Genomic DNA, 21,673 nt, shown 5'->3' with positions numbered 1-21,673 from the left:
TGGTGTGGGCTTGCTGATAGCCCCTCAGCTCAGCCGCCACGTGTTGGAGTTTACCCCGGTGAACAAGAGGGTCGCGTCCCTCCGCCTTCGGGTGGGGGACAGGTCTCTCACTGTTGTGGCGGCCTACGGGCCGAACAGCAGTGCAGAGTACCCGGCCTTCTTGGAGTCCTTGGGAGGGGTACTGGACAGTGCACCGACCGGGGACTCCGTTGTTCTACTGGGGGACTTCAACGCCCACGTGGGCAATGACAGTGACACCTGGAGAGGGGTGATCGGGAAGAACGGCTTCCGCGATCTGAACCCGAGCGGTGTTCAGTTATTGGACTTCTGTGCTAGCCACGGTTTGTCCATAACGAACACCATGTTCAAGCACAAGGGTGTCCATCAGTGCACATGGCACCAGGACACCCTAGGCCGGAGGTCAATGATCGACTTTGTTGTCGTGTCATCAGACCTCCGGCCGCGTGTCTTGGACACTCGGGTGAAGAGAGGGGCAGAGTTGTCAACCGATCACCACCTGGTGGTGAGTTGGATCCGCTGGCGGAGGAGGAAGCCGGACAGACTTGGCAGACCCAAGCGCATTGTGAGGGTCTGTTGGGAACGTCTAGTGGAGCCCTCTGTCAGTAGGGTATTCAACTCGCACCTCCGGGAGAGCTTCTCCCATGTCCCGGGGGAGGTTGGGGACATTGAGTCCGAGTGGACCATGTTCTCCGCCTCCATTGTTGATGCGGCTGCTCGGAGCTGTGGTCGCAAGGTCTCCGGTGCCTGTCGTGGCGGCAACCCCCGAACCCGGTGGTGGACACCGGAAGTAAGGGATGCCGTCAGACTGAAGAAGGAGGCCTATCAGGCCACTCTGGCTTGTAGGTCTCCGGAGGTCATCGACGGGTATCGGCAGGCCAAGCGAGCCCTCTCCAGGTGGGTGGGGTGTCCTTGCCCCAAGTGGAGGAGTTCAAGTATCTCGGGGTCTTGTTCACAAGTGAGGGAAGGATGGAGCGTGAGATCGACAGGCGGATCGGTGCAGCGGCTGCAGTGATGCAGTCGCTGCATCGGACTGTTGTGGTAAAGAGGGAGCTGAGCCGAAAGGCAAAGCTCTCTATTTACCGGTCGGTCTACGTTCCTACCCTCACCTATGGTTATGAGCTTTGGGTAGTGACCGAAAGAACAAGATCGCGGATACAAGCGGTCGAACTGAGTTTCCTCCGCCGTGTGGCTGGGCGCTCCCTTAGAGATAAGGTGAGGAGCTCGGCCACACGGGGGGAGCTCGGAGTAGAGCCGCTGCTCCTCCACGTCGAGAGGAGCCAGCTGAGGTGGCTCGGGCATCTGTTCCGGATGCCTCCTGGGCGCCTCCCTCGGGAGGTGTTTCAGGCATGTCCCACCGGGAAGAGGCCCCGGGGAAGACCCAGGACACGCTGGAGAGACTATGTCTCTCGGCTGGCCTGGGAACGCCTCGGGATCCCCCCGGAGGAGTTAGAGGAAGTGTCTGGGGAGAAGGAAGTCTGGGAGTCCCTGCTCAGACTGCTGCCCCCGCGACCCGGCCCCGGATAAAGCGGCAGAAAATGGATAATAATACAATAATGATAATGTATGAATAATAAAGGGATAACAGTGACTTTTAATAATAAATTAATAATATTGTATTAATAATAATGAATTAAAAATGAATAAATGAGAATAATACAAATTATAATAAAAATTATGATTAAAAATACATTCATCATAAAATAAATAAAATGCAGAAATAAAATACAGAAATGTATCTTTTTCATTAAAGGTGCCATAACATGCTTTTTTTCACGTTTCGTAGTCTATCCTAAGTGTATAATTGATAATAATAAGGGTTGTGCAACACCCTTAACATAATAGTTAAGAAATATCACCCAGACCTTGGACCCCCTCATCAACCCGGAAATGCAAACGGCTTGGTTTGATATTCGCCCCCACCCTTGCGAAGAGCGATCTGGCTCCCCTGCCCAACCCGTGACGTAGTCTCAGAGCACGTGTGTGCCCCGCCCACCCGTGACGTAGTCTCAGAGCGCGTGTGTGCCCCGCCCACCCGTGACGGAGTCTCAGAGCGCGTGTGTGCCCCGCCCAACCCGTGACGGAGTCTCAGAGCGTGTGTGCCCCGCCCACCAGTGACATAGTGTGTCTCCCACAGCTGTGTGCTCCGCGCGACTGAGTGAGAAACGATAGAACTTCAGATCAACATTACTTTGAGCCGAAATAAATCTGGTGTTTATTCAACAGCGTGCGCAGAACAGATATATCTATATATATATATAAGTCTTATGTCCGTCGCGCTCTTATTTCCTGGTTTTTCGGTATCGGATAGAACTTCTCTCCGTTTATTTTCCCGGTTGCTGCATCAACTGCCACATAAACCTTCACCATTGTGATAATAGTAAAGAGTGCGATATCATTAATGACGTTTTGGGCCTCTTTGAGCCGTGTTTCCTCGTAAATCGAAGCAGAAAAACTCCGGGCTTGTAGGGAGACGGCAGCGCGGAGCCGGGGGGAATGGGGCGGGAGGCGGGAGGGGGAGGCGGGTGGAGAGGGGGGAGGGTGAGGGGGGATGATGACGCGGTCTTGCCCCACCCCCCGTCAGTTTGGAGATTGGAGGAAAGGAGATAGTCTGTAATATAGCTAAACACTGCGGGAATCAATCAAAAAAACATTCTGGGTACATACATTGCTATTTGTGCTTCATATAAGAAGGTTAAAAGCTCTGAAAAGTCGATTTAGCATGTTATGGGACCTTTAAATCTTGGCAAGGCAAGTTGTAGAAAACAATTTGTACTCAAAGTGCTTGATTTAAAAAAAGTGCAAACTCCTTTCAGCCATGTGCACAGCTAAATCATTAGAAGCTAATAAACCCCATAAACCCTGCTTCATTCAGCCTCAGTATTTTCTCTCCTTGGACACAGGACTCTACTGTAACTCACTGCTTATTGTAGCTACCTTTAGGTCTGACTCCCTTTGCATCCCTTTCATCCGTCTCTCTTGCATCCCTCCCTCCTGCAGCCCTCAGCCCCCTCAGCCGAAGACCCCGGAGGTGCCCTGGTCCGAGTCCGACTCCCCCGTCTTCCACCTCACAGACGACTCCTTCGACAGTTTCCTGCAGGAGCATCCGGCCGCCCTCATCATGTTCTACGCCCCGTGTGAGTAACTGACCGGTCACCCTCCTCCACCCGGTTTTACAGTAAAACACGCCTTTTTTCATGTTTCAATGTTCAGAAGGAATTATGTGTCTCAGGGTGAAGGTCCTAACGAGCCCTAGTGTTTGTGAAGAGTCTCTCTGTACTTGAGAGAGACTTCTCCTTGGGGCAGTATCGTCCATTCATCAGACTTCATCGCATTGGGGTAGTATTGTCTGTTTAAGTCTGTTTGTGCGTTCGAGGTTTAAATAGGGGCTAACGAGGCCAGTTGGGAGACGAGCTGACAAATGGAAAAATATGGAGAAGGGCATAGCATAACCCATTCTGTGAGACGGTTTGACCAAGGACGAGCAGAAAGAACAAACCACATAGAAATGTCTACTATAATAGAACTGGACGAATCCTTGTCGAGTTTCTGTATTTCCAATCATTCTGTTTTATAAGACATATAGGATGGGAATGACCAAAATGTAAGACTAAATTGCAAGTATTTCAGAAAGAATATCATATTTATTCCCAAGGACAAATATCATGCATTATTTCTATTGTTATTGGCTTTTCAATATGTTCTGGAGTACTGCGGTATCTCACGTTTTAGAACAAATCCCACACTACAGCCTTTCTTTTGGCTCCATCTACTGGCTGCAGAGGGAATTACACAAGTGAGATAAATAATGCTAGCTTGCCTCCGACACGCTAACGCAGCCACGCCGTTGTTATGATTGTGATTTGACACAGAACTGAATCTGTTGATGATTCCTGGACTCAAACGGTGAATAAGATCTTGGAGCCGGGTCATAGGGAGACTATGACATCACACATCAGGGAGATTCAGAACGGAGTGTTTTTGATGCTCGGAGGGAGAGCACGGATTCATAAAACTAGTGTGAATGAAGCTAAATGCAAGTCAAGGTAGGTTTTTGATGAGAGAACGTGGTTAAAAGCTCAGAAAAGTCCCATTTTGCACGTCTCAAAGCCCCGTGATGGGCTTATCCATTCACTCCACGTGCACTCGCAGCTGCCCCGGGGCTGACAGTCTGTGCCCACGGCCACTACAACCTCCATCAGTCCCCTACATAATGCAGTCAAAGTGTGGGTGAAGTGTGGAACGGACAGGATTCAAACCACAAACGATTATTATAAGAGAAACACTCAACCGTTTGCGTCAATGCCACGTTAGTCTATAAAGAGCGATTTGATTGAAGGCATCATTGTTATCAACTTTTTCCAACAACTTTTGCCTCTTTTTTTGCTACGGATCAGCATCAGAGGGAAAAGTCTTGCCACTAAAAGATGCTGTAAAATGTCCAATGTTTATGTGACCGACAAGTCAACACTGGACAAATTGCCTGGGCCCGAAAACGACTTTAGAACAGATTTTCCCTGGAGGTCGCCCGCCTTATGTTCACTAACACAAGCGGCGGAAGGGTGGCGTTGGATGGCAGCGCTCGGGCGGGCAGTTTGACACGGTTTGAGCACGTACAGAGGAGGAAAAGTGCATATATCTGCAGGAGGACGCTGAGGTTAGAGCTGCGGGATACAGAAGACCAAAGAGCTTGAAGTTAGTCTGCAATACTAATTCACAAACACAGTTACAGGCAAAAGATATTGGAGATGGGACTATAACTATAAACAAATCATTATTTTTGCAAGTTGATCTTTTCCGGTCCGAAAACAAGTTTAAATTTGACCATTGTCTCCGGCTGACAAAATTCACAAACTCTTTGACAGACTTGAAGCCATTTATCAGCTTCGCTCTCAGAAGTGTAAGTGACTTTTTGCGCAAACTTTGGAGTGAAACCATCTGTGGATCGCACAAGGCGGCGCTGTCCGGCATTCGTCATGTTTGGCTCTGCAAAATATTGTTCACAAATTTGACAAGTTGCAAAAAACATGTTCTGAGGTGCACTGTGTGGCGTTTGGAATGCACGCGTTTCAATGCATTTTTTCAGCAGTAAAAAATGTCTTAAATGAAAGATGGATATGTTGAATGTCGTACTGTAAAACATTATATATCGAGACTTTTGACCTGCAATTATGATACACCGCACATAAAAGACTATTAGTACAGGAGAAAGAGCTCCAGGCGACAGGAGACATTCTCGCTTGACTTAAGACGTGCCTCGCTGATCGATTAGTCTACAAGGCAAGGAGAGTTTATTGTAGAGCACAGTTCATACACAAGGCAATTCAAAGTGCTCCACACGACAGGAAAAAATGCATTAAAATCACATAGACATGACAGAAATCACAAAACCTTCATTTCTATTCATTCAATTTAACAGTTTTGAATCATACATTTTGTTTGTGCTAAGTGATCCAGACACTTTTTCCCATATTTATGTGACATTGCCAGCGTGACGGGCGTCTCTGGGATCGGCACATCACTTTTAGATTGATTCGTTCCCATATGTGACTGTTCCTAGACGTCAGCGTGCTATCTGCCTCTGCACACGTCTGTGCTTGAGCGTATGTCTTTTACCATGACTCTCTGGTCGACGCCTCCACCTGATGTGTGGATCTTTGTATCTTTAACGACGGACCCAGTCTCGTCTGCCCCACCCTAGATTTAGCTTTCACTAAACTGATTGTCCCAGACGAAACTTGACCAAAGGTTTTACGTGTTAAAACTCTCTCTTGATCAGTGCGTTGGTGCGCCAGGCTCTCCCTGGGCTTTACAGTGGCCTTGTTGTCAACTGACCATCTGACCAGCGTATGTTCTGACCCTTTCCCCAGACACCTGCCAACTAGAGTGACAATGACACGTTTTAGTATTTGTATCATCTGACCAAGTATCAGGCTCAAACTGCATTCAACAGACCACAACCTCAACAACTATTTATACAGAAAAGTACGAGGAAACTGTATATTTATAACTCATGATTCAGTCAATAATATGCTTTCTTCTGTTGCCCATGAAAGTCCTTTTCATCCATTTAAAAAAAACAAATATTCAACTACGGTAATAAAAATGTTGGTTGACTAAAACACTGTCCATGATAAATCGACTGAACGACTAAGGAAAAAGTATAGAATCATGACAGAGGCGGAGAGAAGACGATCCAACATATGAACGAAGACCTTTTAAATCTGTGAACTGAGGTAAAGTAAAGTCATTTTGAAACACAAGTCTCCTTAATAAAACCGCTTTGTTTGAACGACCGCTTTGACAATCTACATGGCGGTTTAAAGGTGCACCATGTAACTTTTCTGATGGAGTATGGCATTAAACCTTCTTTCTTGTTCTTATTCAAGTTTGGGTTTGGTATTGAGTTTTTTTTGGGCGTAAAACCAAATATACATATATTTGTTTCATATACTGTTTCAACTAATTGTCAAAGTTACAAACACATCGAGTAAAGCAAAAACCTTCAGGCTGAACTTTACTTTCTTGGGACTGTTCAAGTCCAAGGTCGCAACAAAGTCGTATTTTGATCATCGTAATTGTTAACTGGACTGTACAGGCTCTAAGACCTTTTTATAACAGACAGTGGCATTATTAAATCAAAATGTCAAAAAGAATGAATCGTTTCACTTTAAAGCTGGGGCATTACTAAGTTCTGTCCTCTACGCCGTCTTATTCTAATTAATAACATTTTTTCCAAACTTGTAAGAAAGAGCCATGTTGGTCACTTTATAACGCTTTAGACCCTTTTTTCTTTGACACCTGAGGGGCAATTATTTCACAGACAGTCTACAAACCAGACAATGCAACAAACACAATGATAAACTATAATTAAGTTAAACAAGTGCAATAAACCAATAAGTGCAGCATCCTCGACTACAAAAGCCAATGCATTTACCTTATTTAAAAGACCAATGACTGTAAGAAAAAAGGAACGTTTGTCTATTTGTTCTATTTTGGAGTCAGAGCTGATTCTCTCTTTTGGGATCTCATCCTGCTTCACTTTAGTGTCTGAAAAGTTGTTCTTAAGTTGTGTTAGTGGACAAAAAAACCTTTACAATTCGATAATGCAACACTGCTGTGGTGCCGAAGGATTTGTGAGAGTTAGAAAGGTTTAAATACGTACTTCCTATTTCACTGTTTGAAAATGAAGCACCTCAGCTTTAATACACAGTAGTAATAAATATTGTCTTTCTAGAAGCCTTCAGACGCCATATTTCAACATTTACTGTATTTTCCGGACTATAAGTCGCACCTTTTTACATAGTTTTGGTCGGGGTGCGACTTACTCCAAAGCGACTTATATGTGATGATATTCGTTATTTTCACAATGGCAACCACAAGAGGGCGCTCTAGGCTCTAAGCGACGCAGAAGAAGAATCTACACTTCCTCTTCCTCTGGAGTTTGTGGAGTTGTTTAGAAGTGACACAGAGGAAGAAGAATTCAGTGGATTTAGTGATTTGGGGTAAAACTGATGCTTTGGTAAACTTGTTAGCATGTTCTTTATGCTATAGTTATCTGAATAACTGTTCATATGTTACGTTAACATACCAGACACTTACCACAGTTCTGTCTGTGCCTCATGTAGCTGAAGGTGTTAGCATTAGCATACGTCATGGAGCTGAAGGTGTTAGCGTTAGCATACGTCATGTAGCTGAAGGTGTTTGCGTTAGCATACGTCATGTAGCTGAAGATGTTAGCGTTAGCATACCTACACCTATTCACCATGTTCTCTCATCTGTTATTATTTTAAACTGCATTTCAAGATGAAATGTCTGTTCTTGGTCTTGGATTTTATCAAATACATTTCCCCCAAAAATGCGACTTATACTCCAGTGCGACTTATATATGTTTTTTTCTTCTCTATTACGCATTTTTTGGCTGGTGCGATTTATGCTCCAGAGTGACTTATAGTCCAGAAAATATGGTATTTGGTGGATAATGTATTTAAAAAGTCTCGATGTGCAGTAAAAATAATTGTTTGACTTGTCGACCACTAAAATACTGTATTTTCCGGACTATAAGTCGCACCAGCCAAAAAATGCATTATAGAGAAGAAAAAAACATACATAAGTTGCACTGGAGTATGAAATGCGGTTGCAAGTGTGAAAATAACAAACAATATCACATATAAGTCGCTCTGGAGTAGAAGTATATAAGTATAAGTCGCACCCCGGCCCCCCCCCCACACCCCCCTCAGTGTTTCGTATTAGAATCGGCTGTAGAGAAATCCCCTGTAAAAAGGACAAACAAACCTGAGCGAGACGGCCTTCTGCTCATCACACGCACAGCACAGGGCTCGCTGCGTCCAGGCCATATGTTTCCCATAATCCTCCTTGTCATTTTCGGTCAGCCTCCCCTTCGCCTTTGTTGCTGAACGCGCCAGGAGTAAGAGTTTTCCGCTGGTATGAATCGCGTCGCTTTGGTCCCACACTTTGAGGAAGTCCAAGTGGTTTGAATGTTTGCGAATGATTAAAGATTAGACCTGTTTTTTGGTTGTTTCTGTAATTTTTTAGACATGATTTACTCTTATCTCGCAATACAGACGGACTAATCAATACTAAGATAATAATAATGTATCAAATCAACACGTTTCTGTACCCGTATTTCACCAGTTATTAGTATAAATAGTATTAAGACCTAATTTAGTCTTATTTTATCCTGTTAAAGATCGAAAAAGAATAAAAATTCAAATCGATCCAAACTAGCTAGAAGTATTCTAGTATTTATTAGGACTTGTATCAGTATTGTAAACATGCTATAAATAGGACACATTTTGACCTTTTTTTGAATAGTTTTATAATTGTCGTGATCTTTATCAGAACTCGTATAAGATCACATTATAATGCCAAAGAAACTAGTTCTGATACGATGTTGAAAAAGCCATTCTATTGTCTAGAAAGTGTGTTTTTAGTGTTATTATTATTATTGAGATATAGTAATTGATATTGAGTATTGAGCCTTTCAAGTTTGATATTTTTGCATTGTGATATTAATAACACGGATCCTGACGTAATCCAGGGTTTTGTCTCATTTGTCCTAGTCCTAAAATTCAGTACAATTTGAGCTAAAAAATTAGACTTTATTTAGAGTATAATCCTGATGTATTTAGTCCTGGTTTACACCTTTTGAGTTTGCACTAGTCCTTGTTTAGACCAGCTTCTGTATTGTCTTGTTCCTTCGTAATCCATGAATTAATTAATCCATTAATCCTTTGGTTGGTTTTCATTAAAAATGTCTTGTTCCCTGTTCAGCTTTAGAACTGGTTTAAGTGCATGTTTGGTTGGTCATAATCTAGTCTAATTATTTGCTTAATCATTATTTTGTCCTGATTAAATCTTCATTAGTCAACGGTTGGTCTGTTTTTATTTATTTAAGGCTAGTGCTATTCAGTCCATTAATACTTTGTGTAGAAGTAACCACTGCTCTTCATGTCCCATTTAGCAGGATATTTAAGCAACCGTGGACTAATATGTACTGCTTTTGCTGCCTGTCCTGTACCTGTGCAGTGAAAAATGGCTTTCCGCATCTCCACTTTGCTCCGTAATTATGATTCATAGTTTAGATTTCATCCCTCCAGTGTTCTCACAGAGCCGGGGGCCGGGCCTGGAGGGGAGACAAACTCTACACAACAACACGCTTCACACTCGTTTTACACACGCCACGGGACAAGACACAGTTAAATATTTAGTGTTTGAAAGTGAAAAAAAGTCTTGGCGTCCAGTTGGCAACAAAAAGTCATATTTTGCAAGTTATGTCATTATTTTGTCTTCGAATCTCTGTTAGGAATGCAAAAAAACAATAGTTAAAATACCAATAGGCAATGTTAATGTTGTTGGAGAAGAGACTGAAAATAATCTCTAAATCTTTCATAAATACAGGAAAAAATACTGTAGAGAAAATGTCTTTTACCTTTACTTTTGGGGACAATTAAATAATATAATTACAAATATTAAAATGACAGCAAAAAAGCAGATTAAAAAGTAAACTGTATCCTCTAGTGTAGGGCTTTATTTTCCCGAGGGTCAGATATTTCGGAGGGCGTGTTATTTGTTATTTTCCAGCCCTGGCACATACTGCGACAACATTTTGTACCAAATATCCCCTGGTTCAATAATTAATTAATACAGCAAAATAACTACCTTATTTTCCAGACTATAAGTTGCACCTTTTTTCATAGTTTTTGCCGGGGTACGACTTATACTTACATACTCCAGAGTGACTTATATGTGATATTATTTGTTATTTTCACACTTGCAACCGCATTTCTTAACTACTTTTAACTACTCAACTTATGTGTTTTTTTTCTTCTCTATTGTGCATTTTTTTGGCTGGTGCGACTTATACTCCAGTGTGACTTTTAGTCCAGAAAATACAGTACTGATAGATTAGATTTTTGTGAGAAATAACTGAACTGAATGCTTGTAATGTAAAACTATTTAAACCTGGCACACATCTCCTGAACTGTCATTTTCATAACTGTAATTTATGTTTTTTTCATAGCCTTATCTCGTCTTTTGTCTTTCGTTGGCGCTGCAAGTCATCTCTGCTTCCAGGGTTTTGCATATGGAATCAATTCAGCTTTAATATTTCAGGCAAAACCTATTAAGAACGTGAAATATATGCGTCGGTGTAGATAAATTAACGATCAAACGGTGAGCAAAGTGAATCGACAGTAACGTTGCAAAACTTAATTGGTAACAAATGTTTAGAGACTCTTATCGCCGTGTCTTTGCTGTAGAATGGAAAGTAATTTACCACAAACTTGGCAAGAAGCGGCAGGAAAAAACGCTGTTCTCTTTTCTTCTATTCTATTGTTCTGCGAGTTTGAAGTGTGGGGAAGACGTAAATTCAGCCACTTACAAGACAAGTCCGGGAATGTGTGCAGAGTTTTGACTAGTTTGACGTTCCATTTGTTCCGATTGGCTGTGAAGAGAGAGTTATGTGCAGGTTTGTTCTTTCAGCAAGAGAAGAAACTCTGAGCAAGAGCCTGGGACGGTGTGTAGTTTAATCATCGGGGATTTCAACATTCATAGTCGCCGATAGTGATCATTACGTCACAATAAAACAGTAAGAATTAGATGCAAAATGAAGTCTTTTCAATTCTGTTGTCTCAAAGTAAAGTTAAATGTGAAGTACTTATTTACGTGTCGGTTTATGTCACATTAAATGAAAAGTTTGGTTTCGTAAAGCTGTTCACGTGCTGGACAAATGGTTAGACAAGTCCGGAAATGTGTGCCGAGTTCTGACTAGTTTGACGTTGCATTTGTTCCGATCGGCTGTGAAGAGAGAGTTATGTGCAGGTTTGTTCCTTCAGCAAGAGAAGAAACTCTGAGCAAGAGCCTGGGACGGTGTGTAGTTTAATCATTGGGGATTTTAACATTCATAGTCGCCGATAGTGATCATTACGTCGCAATAAAACAGTAAGAATTAGATGCAAAATGAATTTGCTTATGTCGCATTAAGTGAATAGTTTGGTTTCATACAGCTGTTCACGTGCTGGACAAATGGTCAGACCAGGCATGCCCAAACTACGGCCCGCGGGCCAAAAGCGGCCCTCAGACCAATGTTTGGCGGCCTTCCAAACAACAAACAGTATTAAAGGTGTGGAGGCTCATCGAAACTATGCCAAATGCAAAATTTTGAAGGATTCACTCTCAAATTCGATTGGGTTGTTAGTGCTCCATACAAGTTTCAAAATGCGGCGCTCGGTGAAAAAGGTTTGGACACCCCTGGGTTAGACTGTTAGACAATATGAAGGGGGGAAACTTATTTCACTGATGTTTGGTCGTGGTAATTGTGAAAAATACAATAATTTCTTCTCTCAGTAATTGTAAAAACACCTGAAATTTGACATTGTGACATCCCTAATGACGAAACGGGCGCAACAGACCAACGAGAGCGATGCAGCGGTATGACATCTAATCGTGATCTGACTCGTCATTAAATATTGTCACTGATGGATGTTTTTGTGTAGCACTTTTCAAAAATATAGTTGCAAAGTGCCTCATACGATCCCTTGAGACGCGTGAATTAAAAATATACATTATCTTTAAGTAGAAAATGAAATAAACGTAACTTGCATGTATATCGGTAATGAAAAATACAACTTCAACAACAATCGTGATCAAATAAAAACAGTGTGTGAAAACCATACTCAAAAGCTTATATGTAAAACAGTTTAGTGGAACGATTTGTCAATGATCTAAGCAAAATCATTATGTATCACTTACTGACATTACTGTATCCATTGTGTACCAACCGAGTGATAAGTGGTGTTGACTTACTCATTTTAAACTTCATAACGCGTCAAAGTTTTAAATATTACATCTATTGTGATCCCTGTTAGTAAATGAAAATAATAATTGGCTTCATAAAATGTACCTCGTCCTCGTCTCGAGTAGAAACTCTTCAGCGCTTTTAGCTAATGCAACAAAACAAACGTTGGCCTGTCTCCAGTCCTCACACGAGCCCATATGGTCGTCCTGAATCGACCTTTTACTGCAAACATACACGAGTCCATTACGTGCACAGTATGGTACAGTCTCTGCACTCGACCATCCGAGGGACTTTTGTGTTTGGAGCGGATCAGCGAGGGGGAACAGAGCGTTCAAGGGGAGTTTTTGTCACTGTTTTTATCAGGCTCAAACTGCCCCGCGGTGAGAGGCTGAAGGGGGGAATAAACTAGACAGAAACACAAGCTGATGGTGCACGCTGGAGGTATATTCATCTGAGTAAGTGACAGAACGCCCGAGGAAAAGGAGTGAGCGGAGTGAGCGGAGAGAGGAGTGATGCTGGAGTTTCTGCTGCGCCTTTCAAGCAGAGTTTGAGTCAAGATTTGTGTCATTTTAACGAATCGGGCGCTTCCTCATTCATTCGACTTGGAGTCATTGCCCAAGGCTGCGACCGGGGGATTTGTGTGCTTCAAACATGAGTCCAGGGCGTCAGAGGCCTCCTGCCTCTGCCCTCACAAGAAGAGAAAACTAGAGGCGTTCCATGCAGTTTTGACGCCGCGGTCTGAGCGTAGCATGAAATTCCAGGACCTGAACAATACAGTCCTTTAAAGACCCAAGCACGGTCCTTTACAGACCCAAGCACGGTCCTTTAAAGACCCAAGCGCGGTCCTTTACAGACCCAAGCACGGTCCTTTATAGACCCAAGCGCGGTCCTTTAAAGACCCAAGCGCGGTCCTTTAAAGACCCAAGCACGGTCCTTTAAAGACCCAAGCGCGGTCCTTTAAAGACTCAAGCACCGCCCTTTACAGACACAAACACAAGCACGGCCCTTTAAAGACACATGCGCAGTCCTTTAAAGACCCAAGCGCGGCCCTTTACAGACCCAAGCGCGGCCCTTTACAGACCCAAGCACGGTCCTTTATAGACCCAAGCGCGGTCCTTTAAAGACTCAAGCACCGCCCTTTACAGACACAAACACAAGCACGGCCCTTTAGATACCCAAGCACGGCCCTTTAAAGACCCAAGCACGGCCCTTTAGATACCCAAGCACGGCCCTTTAGATACCCAAGCACGGCCCTTTAAAGACCCAAGCACGGCCCTTTAAAGACCCAAGCGCGGTCCTTTAAAGACCCAAGCGCGGTCCTTTACAGACCCAAGCACGGTCCTTTAAAGACCCAAGCGCGGTCCTTTACAGACACAAGCACGGTCCTTTAAAGACACATGCGCAGTCCTTTAAAGACCCAAGCGCGGCCCTTTACAGACCCAAGCACGGTCCTTTATAGACCCAAGCGCGGTCCTTTAAAGACTCAAGCACCGCCCTTTACAGACACAAACACAAGCACGGCCCTTTAGATACCCAAGCACGGCCCTTTAAAGACCCAAGCACGGCCCTTTAAAGACCCAAGCACGGCCCTTTAGATACCCAAGCACGGCCCTTTAGATACCCAAGCACGGCCCTTTAAAGACCCAAGCACGGCCCTTTAAAGACCCAAGCACGGCCCTTTAAAGACCCAAGCACGGTCCTTTAAAGACCCAAGCACGGTCCTTTAAAGACCCAAGCGCGGTCCTTTAAAGACCCAAGCGCGGCCCTTTAAAGACACAAGCACGGCCCTTTAAAGACCAAAACCTCTGACATGAAAGGTTCACCAGACCATTCTCCAGAAGCTCTTCTCTGTGAAACATTACAAAGACATAATATCTCCTTGACCACAGCACTTGGGGGCCTCTCCTCCAGTTTGCCTTGGAGCCTTCTCATGCTCCTTCATGTGTCCTGGTCCAGAGAGGTCACTTCTGTCTCTGTTCTGCTTTAGCACATGGCACAAAGTACTAAAGGATGTCATTCAGTATTTTCTCTCAGTGGAATCTCCCGCTCACTGTAAAGACGTCTCTGGCTTTAGCTCTTAAACTCTCACTGCCAAAAGTCTGATTCACATCTTATAAATGCATAAACAAATGTGTTCTGCCCCAGTTTGATTTGATTTACAATTGTCGATTTTTTTAATGGTTTTACAAAAAAAAGTTCCCTTGTATGTTCCTCGTATTTATATGGATGTTTTTTTTTTTCTTTTTCCATTTTAGTCAATGCACCGTGTTTGTGATGAACCTCTTTCTGTCTGTACAGATCAAAAGTGAGGATTATTATGATTATATCAGTCGATTAGTCACAGTTCCAATTGATTCTTTTCACCTTTTATTATATCAATAATATAACTCTTTTGGGGTCTTCTTCTTCTTCTTTGGTGTTTTATGGAGGTTGGTATCTACCCACTGTAGTAGTACAAATATCTAAAGTTATGACTTTGTCGGGGTGTGTCCAGTTGGACAGTGATGAATGCTGCAGTGGCTCAGCAAAAACAGACTGTTTAAGAATATATTACATTATATATGACATTATTACATTATGTCCTGTAAACTATAAACAACACTGTGACTTTAAGAACAGGCAAAGCCCCACAGAGCCACAGAACACGGACTTCTGACCGTGACTCTGCTCCTTCTCCTCCTCCTGCTCCTGCTCCTCCTGCCCATCCCCCTCCTGCTTCTGCTCCTCCTCTTCCTCCTGCTCCTCTTCCTCCTGCTCCTCCTCTTCCTCCTGCTCCTCTTCTTCCTCCTGCTCTTCCTCCTGCTGCTGCTCCTCCTCTTCCTCCTCCTGCCCATCCTCCTCCACCTCCTGCCCATCCTCCTCCACCTCCTGCTGCTGCTCCTCCTCCTCCTGCTCCTCCTCTTCCTCCTGCTCCTCCTCTTCCTCCTCTTCTTTTTGACAGTGACCCTGCTCCTCCCTCTGCTCCTCCTCCTGCCCTCCCTTCTCCTCTTTTTGACTGTGACCCTCCACCTCTTCCTCCTCCTCTTTTTGACCACAACCCCCCTCCTCCTCCTCCTGCTCCTCCTCAACTTTTTTGGGATTCTAAACATAATTCAACAAAAATAAAGTCGCTCTCATATATTTTCATTTGTCAAATAATTAATTGTGACATCTGATGAGTTTTATCCCCGAGTGTGATGTCATCAATTACAACCAGGAAGTGGAATTATAAACCTTAAAAAATTGCTTTTGTGGGATAAAATGTTTTTGTATATTTTTTAGCAACATTTAAGATGTATAAAACTTAACTCCATTTTAGTTTAATGAGTGGTCCAACTCTTAAGTATTGCACAAACTGTGATTGGACCATAACGTTAACACAAACTCACATAAATATCACTCCGCTCGTTTGTCTGTTTTAAAAGTTCCTAAATATAGACTAAATACTCTTTGTTCTAGTTTTGCATATCCAACAGTTATTGTACCTCTGCATATCTTTAAATTCACCTCAATCTGCATTTCGAGACTTAAAACCTGCACATTTCCCCAGATCAGAGCGATGATTTATGGCCCTCGCCGTCGCATGCTTTGTGCGCTGAATAAAGCCCTTCCTGAACTGTTATGACAAGGGCAATTTAGCACTTTTGGAAATAGCCCGAGTAGAACATGCATTTGTGCTGAGCCACGGCGGAGGGAACATGCCCACGCAGCTCGTCCCCGATATAACCGCGGCACGTTTGTGACGTCGACACCGCGCACCGGGGGCACGCTCGGCCTAAAAATACCTTTGGCGCGCGATGCATTTGCTGCACAAAGGACAGCTCAAAAACATGCACGATGTAATGCTCCAGGTGGAAATAGAGAGGATTGTCGTCGTAGAAATGCAGGTTTTTACAGGATTAAAGTTGAAAAGTACATTTACAGCCTTTATTTCAGACCATCAGTTCATTCAACAAAGCACAAGTGGTACGACTGGGCAATATTGGCAGAAATATGTGAATTAATCTCAATTAATTTGAACAAAAGCAACAGGAATGTGCTAAAACGTCTCTGTTGAGGTTCAAGGATGACACAAGACGTGAAGTTAGACACAGAAAGTGCAGAAATATCACTTTATACTCTTCGTTACACTAGGAGTTTGTCTCTTTTTGAGGTCATTTTCAATAGTTTTAAATATAGACAATGCACTTAATGTTCTAATTTTGCATTTCTCCAAATCAACAATTTCAGTATTATTCCTTTTTTTCTTCTGTTATAACTTTGTCTTATAACTTCAGGTGGTTCCGGTGTATTAGCTCTACATAAATATATGAAATAATGACAAAACTATGAGTGCATCAGTTAAAAATAGTGATTTACACATTTTAAGAATGACGTACTTTTAAAACGGTTCAAGTTTGTGACCAGACCAAGTGTCGAATCATTCTGCAATGTCAGACTATTAAGTACTTTAATCAAGATTATTTTGTATTGTTGTTTCACTGTATTCTACATATTCAGATCCATTTAAAGCTGAAAACTGTCTGATGTAACTCGTGTTTTCAAGTCTATTCACCTGAAATTGCCTTTAAAATGACCAGCTCACAAACTTCAATGTCGGCAGCTATCGTTTTAGCCTCATTTAAACGTCTTCGCTGGTTAGTGCACCCGCCTCTGCGCTCTGCTCTCATTTATTGAAGGGATAGAGCCTCATCCAACACAATAAAAGCACCTTCAGTTTTACAGCGTTTGTAAGTGTAACACGCTGGTGATGATACGACCGCCACATTTATACTTATGAGTGATAGTTACAGGAAAAGTTTTGTGTGCTCTTATTATCCATGAATGTCCAGCTCGCCATGACACAATCGCACGTGGACATATTTCAGGGGAATGACGGTAAACAGACTTATGCCGTGTTGTTTCCTCCCTTGGCCTTGAGCTAGAGGCCGAGCCCAGGTTTACAATGCATTTATACAGATGTTGTTTTGGAGGATCTTTTTCCCGAGCTGTGATTGGTTGAGAGATGCCAGCCACAGAAATGGTTCCATACCGTGGCGGTGTCGCTGAGGACAAACTTTTTAGACCCAGTATTATCCCCTTGCTACAAATAAAAAGGGAGATTTTAACAATTGAGGATTGTAAAGTATGTCATTAAAGTAGTTTCAAAAACTGCAGTTCTTGCGGCGTGTTCCTGGTCTGCAGTGGATAGGTGCTTTAGTCCTGCTTTAGTCCTGCTTTAGTCCCGGTTTAGACCTGCTTTAGACCCGGTTTAGACCTGCTTTAGACCTGCTTTAGTCCTGGGTTAGTCCTGGGTTAGACCTGCTTTAGTCCTGCTTTAGTCTTGGTTTAGACCTGCTTTAGACCTGGTTTAGACCTGCTTTAGTCCTGGTTTAGACCTGCTTTAGGACCTACATTAGTCCTGCTTTAGTCCTGCTTTAGTCCTGGGTTAGACCTGCTTTAGTCCTGCTTTAGTCCTGCTTTAGACCCGTTTTAGTCCTGCTTTAGTCCTGGGTTAGACCTGCTTTAGTCCTGGGTTAGACCTGCTTTAGTCCTGCTTTAGACCCGGTTTAGACCCGCTTTAGACCTGCTTTAGTCCTGGGTTAGACCTGCTTTAGTCCTGCTTTAGTCCTGCTTTAGACCCGTTTTAGTCCTGGGTTAGTCCTGCTTTAGTCCTGCTTTAGTCCTGCTTTAGACCCGGTTTAGACCCGCTTTAGACCTGGTTTAGACCTGCTTTAGTCCTGCTTTAGACCTGCTTTAGACCTGCTTTAGTCCTGCTTTAGACCTGCTTTAGTCCTGCTTTAGACCTGCTTTAGACCTGCGTTAGACCTGCTTTAGTCCTGCTTTAGTCCTGCTTTAGTCCTGCTTTAGACCTGCTTTAGACCTGCTTTAGACCTGCGTTAGACCTGCTTTAGTCCTGCTTTAGTCCTGCTTTAGTCCTGCTTTAGACCTGCTTTAGACCTGCGTTAGACCTGCTTTAGACCTGCTTTAGTCCTGCTTTAGTCCTGCTTTAGTCCTGCTTTAGACCTGCTTTAGTCCTGCTTTAGACCTGCTTTAGACCTGCGTTAGACCTGCTTTAGTCCTGCTTTAGTCCTGCTTTAGACCTGCTTTAGACCTGCTTTAGACCTGCTTTAGTCCTGCTTTAGTCCTGCTTTAGTCCTGCTTTAGACCTGCTTTAGACCTGCGTTAGACCTGCTTTAGACCTGCTTTAGACCTGCTTTAGTCCTGCTTTAGTCCTGCTTTAGACCTGCTTTAGACCTGCTTTAGTCCTGCTTTAGTCTTGGGTTTGGTAAAGATTAAAAGTTATTTAAATTCCATTCTCCTTTGTCTTGGTAATGTATACACACCAAACATCAGTTATCATCAGTCATTCATCAGAAATATCAGATTACTCTTGTTTTCTTGTGTTTTTGCAAATATCTGCTGCGATTCCATTGTTATTAATCACCCAACGCGCCACATCCGTCTCAATTAAGAACTTTCATCGCAGTTTACCTCTCGTCTCGTCCGATCCCTCGTTCCCGTCCTCCCTCCTCTTTAACTCCGCCTCCTTCGCTCGTTTAATCTCACTTTGTCAAACCCGCATGCGTCGAGTTCAAACGCGGATGACACGTGTCGAGCGTAATACCGCACGACTTCAGAGCGTTTGTACTTGTGCGCGTACTACATGAGGAGTACTGTGTTTGACAGGAGCCAGAGCGGCGGGTGCACTCAAGAGACGCACACGGGCGCTGACGGAAGCAGACGGCCTGAGGTGTGCGCCCTGGGTTACAGCGAGGTGGTTACCATGACGCCCATGACATCGCCACTGCAGGAAACATCACATTATTTTAGCTGTAAAAAAGAAGGAAGCTGCTGTCTGGACTGGACTTGGATCAGCCTCAGATGGTTTATCCTCTCAATGAAGAGGCACAATTACCGTATTTTTCGGAGTATAAGTCGCACTGGAGTATAAGTCGCACCAGCCAAAAAATGCATAATAGAGAAGAAAAAAACATATATAAGTGGCACTGGAGTATGAAATGCAGTTGCAAGTGTGAAAATAACAAATATCACATATAAGTCGCTCCGGAGTATAAGTATATAAGTATAAGTATAAGTCGCACCCCGGCCAAAACTATGAAAAAAGGTGCGATTTAAGTAATAAAGATTTAAAGCATTTTAAGTGAATTAATGTAATACTCTCCACTTTTATAATAGTAATATATTGATAGAGCCTGAATGAAGACCATGTGACTAATTGACTATAAATTATCATAATCGTTTACACCTATTTATTCATATTTGTATATATTCTCTATCTAGAAGCCTTCAGTTGAGTTTAATCTTTATTTGGTGCATCTTTTCAAACAAAACTGTGCCGTGAGTGCTCTGATCTTAACACCGTTATAGGGCTGCAATGGTAAGAAAGAAGATGAGTTCCAGGTGAAACGTAGACGGTGTGAACAAATAGATGAACAGGACAGGTCCACAGTTTGAGACACAAACATTGCCCAGAAGACACTTTTCCTGCCCCTGGTCCAATCGATCACCGTCCCTCTTGTTTGTGAAACTTACTGAATGATACAGTAAAGCTGATGTGACATAAGCAGACTGATCAAATGGAAATGTTATGGCGAACACACACACAATGTATTTTATTGTGAAAGGGTGAAGGAAGTAGTAAAGGGGTGAAGGTATTTGAATTGATTGTTGTTGCACAGGTGTGGTTGATTGATGGAAGTCAATAAAGAAGAGACTAAAACGTACCTTTTGTCCACTTATTCAAACTTCCACATAAGTGACCCTGACGTGATACAATGTGGAAGTTTGAATAAGTGGACAAAAGGTACGTTTTAGTCTCTTCTTGACTTCCATCAATCACCCACACCTGTGCAACAACAATCAATTCAAATACCTTCACCCCTCTACTACTTCCTTCACCCTTTCACAATAAAATACATTGTGTGTGTGAGACATAATACAGGTTCGCCATAATGTAAGTAATAAGTGAAGCTAAATGTACCTTGTTGATTGTAGTTTTTCACCATTATAGTGTGTTATTATAAACGTATGACCCCTTTGACCCTTTGGGCTCCTCTAAGTCACACGCTCATGGTTTCTAATGTATTTGTTTGTGTTTACAAGGGCGTAGTTTCAACTTTTCCATTTGTTAAACGTGCAAAGAAAAGACTAGTTGCTCTGTGTTCTGTAATGTAAATCTGTGTGTTTCAGGGTGTGGTCACTGCAAGAAGATGAAGCCAGAATATGACGAGGCTGCAGAGGTCCTCAACAAAGCATCTGACGTAAGTTTGACCCCCCCTCGTTATGAGACCATCGTTTTATATAATAACTCAACTTCTATAATGACTAACCATAACCCAGTTGAATTGAGCTGCACAGGAACATTCACATTTTTATGGTATGATTTTACTTTTTTGAGTGCGTTGCCTAACTTTTTCAAACCAAAAATACATAAAACGTGTCAGACCGTCACATTAAGCACGGCCATTATTTTTTAAAATGATCAAAAATCTGTTATTAATGGATAATAAAACTGGATATTCATTTGAAAAAAAGTATCAATACCAAATTAAAACGCATAAATAGCACAAAATTAAACTTTTCTTGAACACTTTTAGAACGGTCTTCATGGTAATGTAAGAAAGTACTTTTATTATTTGGAGAGCATTTTTAATCGTTGTACATACATTTATACACAATATGATGAATACCAACTTTAATCCCACAAATAATTAAAAATGCAATCTTTAAATCCAGTTAATCCAGATAATCTTTTATTCATATCGCTTATAACTCAACCTCTCTTTGATTACATTGACTCCTTCATCTACAGCTACATTTGTGTTTGTTGTTTGTTGTTGCCACGGCGCTGATACCTCCCCCCTGCCCCTCCCTCCCCCCCGCAGAGTCCCGGCGTGCTGGCCGCGCTCGACGCCACGGTGCACAAAGCCGCCGGCGACCGCTTCAAGATCTCCGGCTTCCCCACCGTCAAGTACTTTGTGAACGGAGAAGACAAGTTCACTCTGCCCCACCTGAGGAGCAAGGACAAGATCATGGAGTTCATGCACAAGTGAGTCCCGGAGCTCGCGCCGTTAGCTCGCCCCGTTAGCTCGCCTGTCGGGTTCGAGGCGCGGCTGTGGTTCGCGGTTGCCCTGGGCGACGCCAACGCCTCGGACTCTTCGGAACAGAGTTTGACACGGGTCGTTGACGGTTCTCTGGGCTAAACTCGATGCAGAACACTCGTTAAAAGTGCTGAAAGGTTGCTGAAATTCTTATTCACCGTATTTCTCAATTACTGTATTTTCCGCACTATAAGGCACACTTAAAAGTTACATTTTCTCAAAAAACGACCTTTTATTTTTTATACGTTTTGTG

At 43.0% G+C, this 21,673-nt stretch overlaps 1 protein-coding gene across 1 annotated transcript in view; it reads left to right on the top strand.

Moving 5' to 3' along the window:
* Positions 1–21,673, top strand: part of pdia5 (protein disulfide isomerase family A, member 5) — a 114,958-nt gene that overhangs the window by 74,760 nt on the left and 18,525 nt on the right. The window contains exons 11-13 of the mRNA XM_072445251.1: positions 3,019–3,155; positions 20,510–20,580; positions 21,205–21,368. Of these exons, the coding sequence (XP_072301352.1) occupies positions 3,019–3,155; positions 20,510–20,580; positions 21,205–21,368 (372 nt within the window). The remainder of the gene's footprint in view (positions 1–3,018; positions 3,156–20,509; positions 20,581–21,204; positions 21,369–21,673) is intronic.

Source organism: Eucyclogobius newberryi, unplaced genomic scaffold (genome assembly GCF_026437365.1).
Source record: "Eucyclogobius newberryi isolate DKJ021-1_F unplaced genomic scaffold, fEucNew1.0.hap1 SCAF_14, whole genome shotgun sequence".
NCBI lineage: Eukaryota > Metazoa > Chordata > Actinopteri > Gobiiformes > Gobiidae > Eucyclogobius > Eucyclogobius newberryi.
This window is presented reverse-complemented; position numbering and strand designations above follow the sequence as displayed.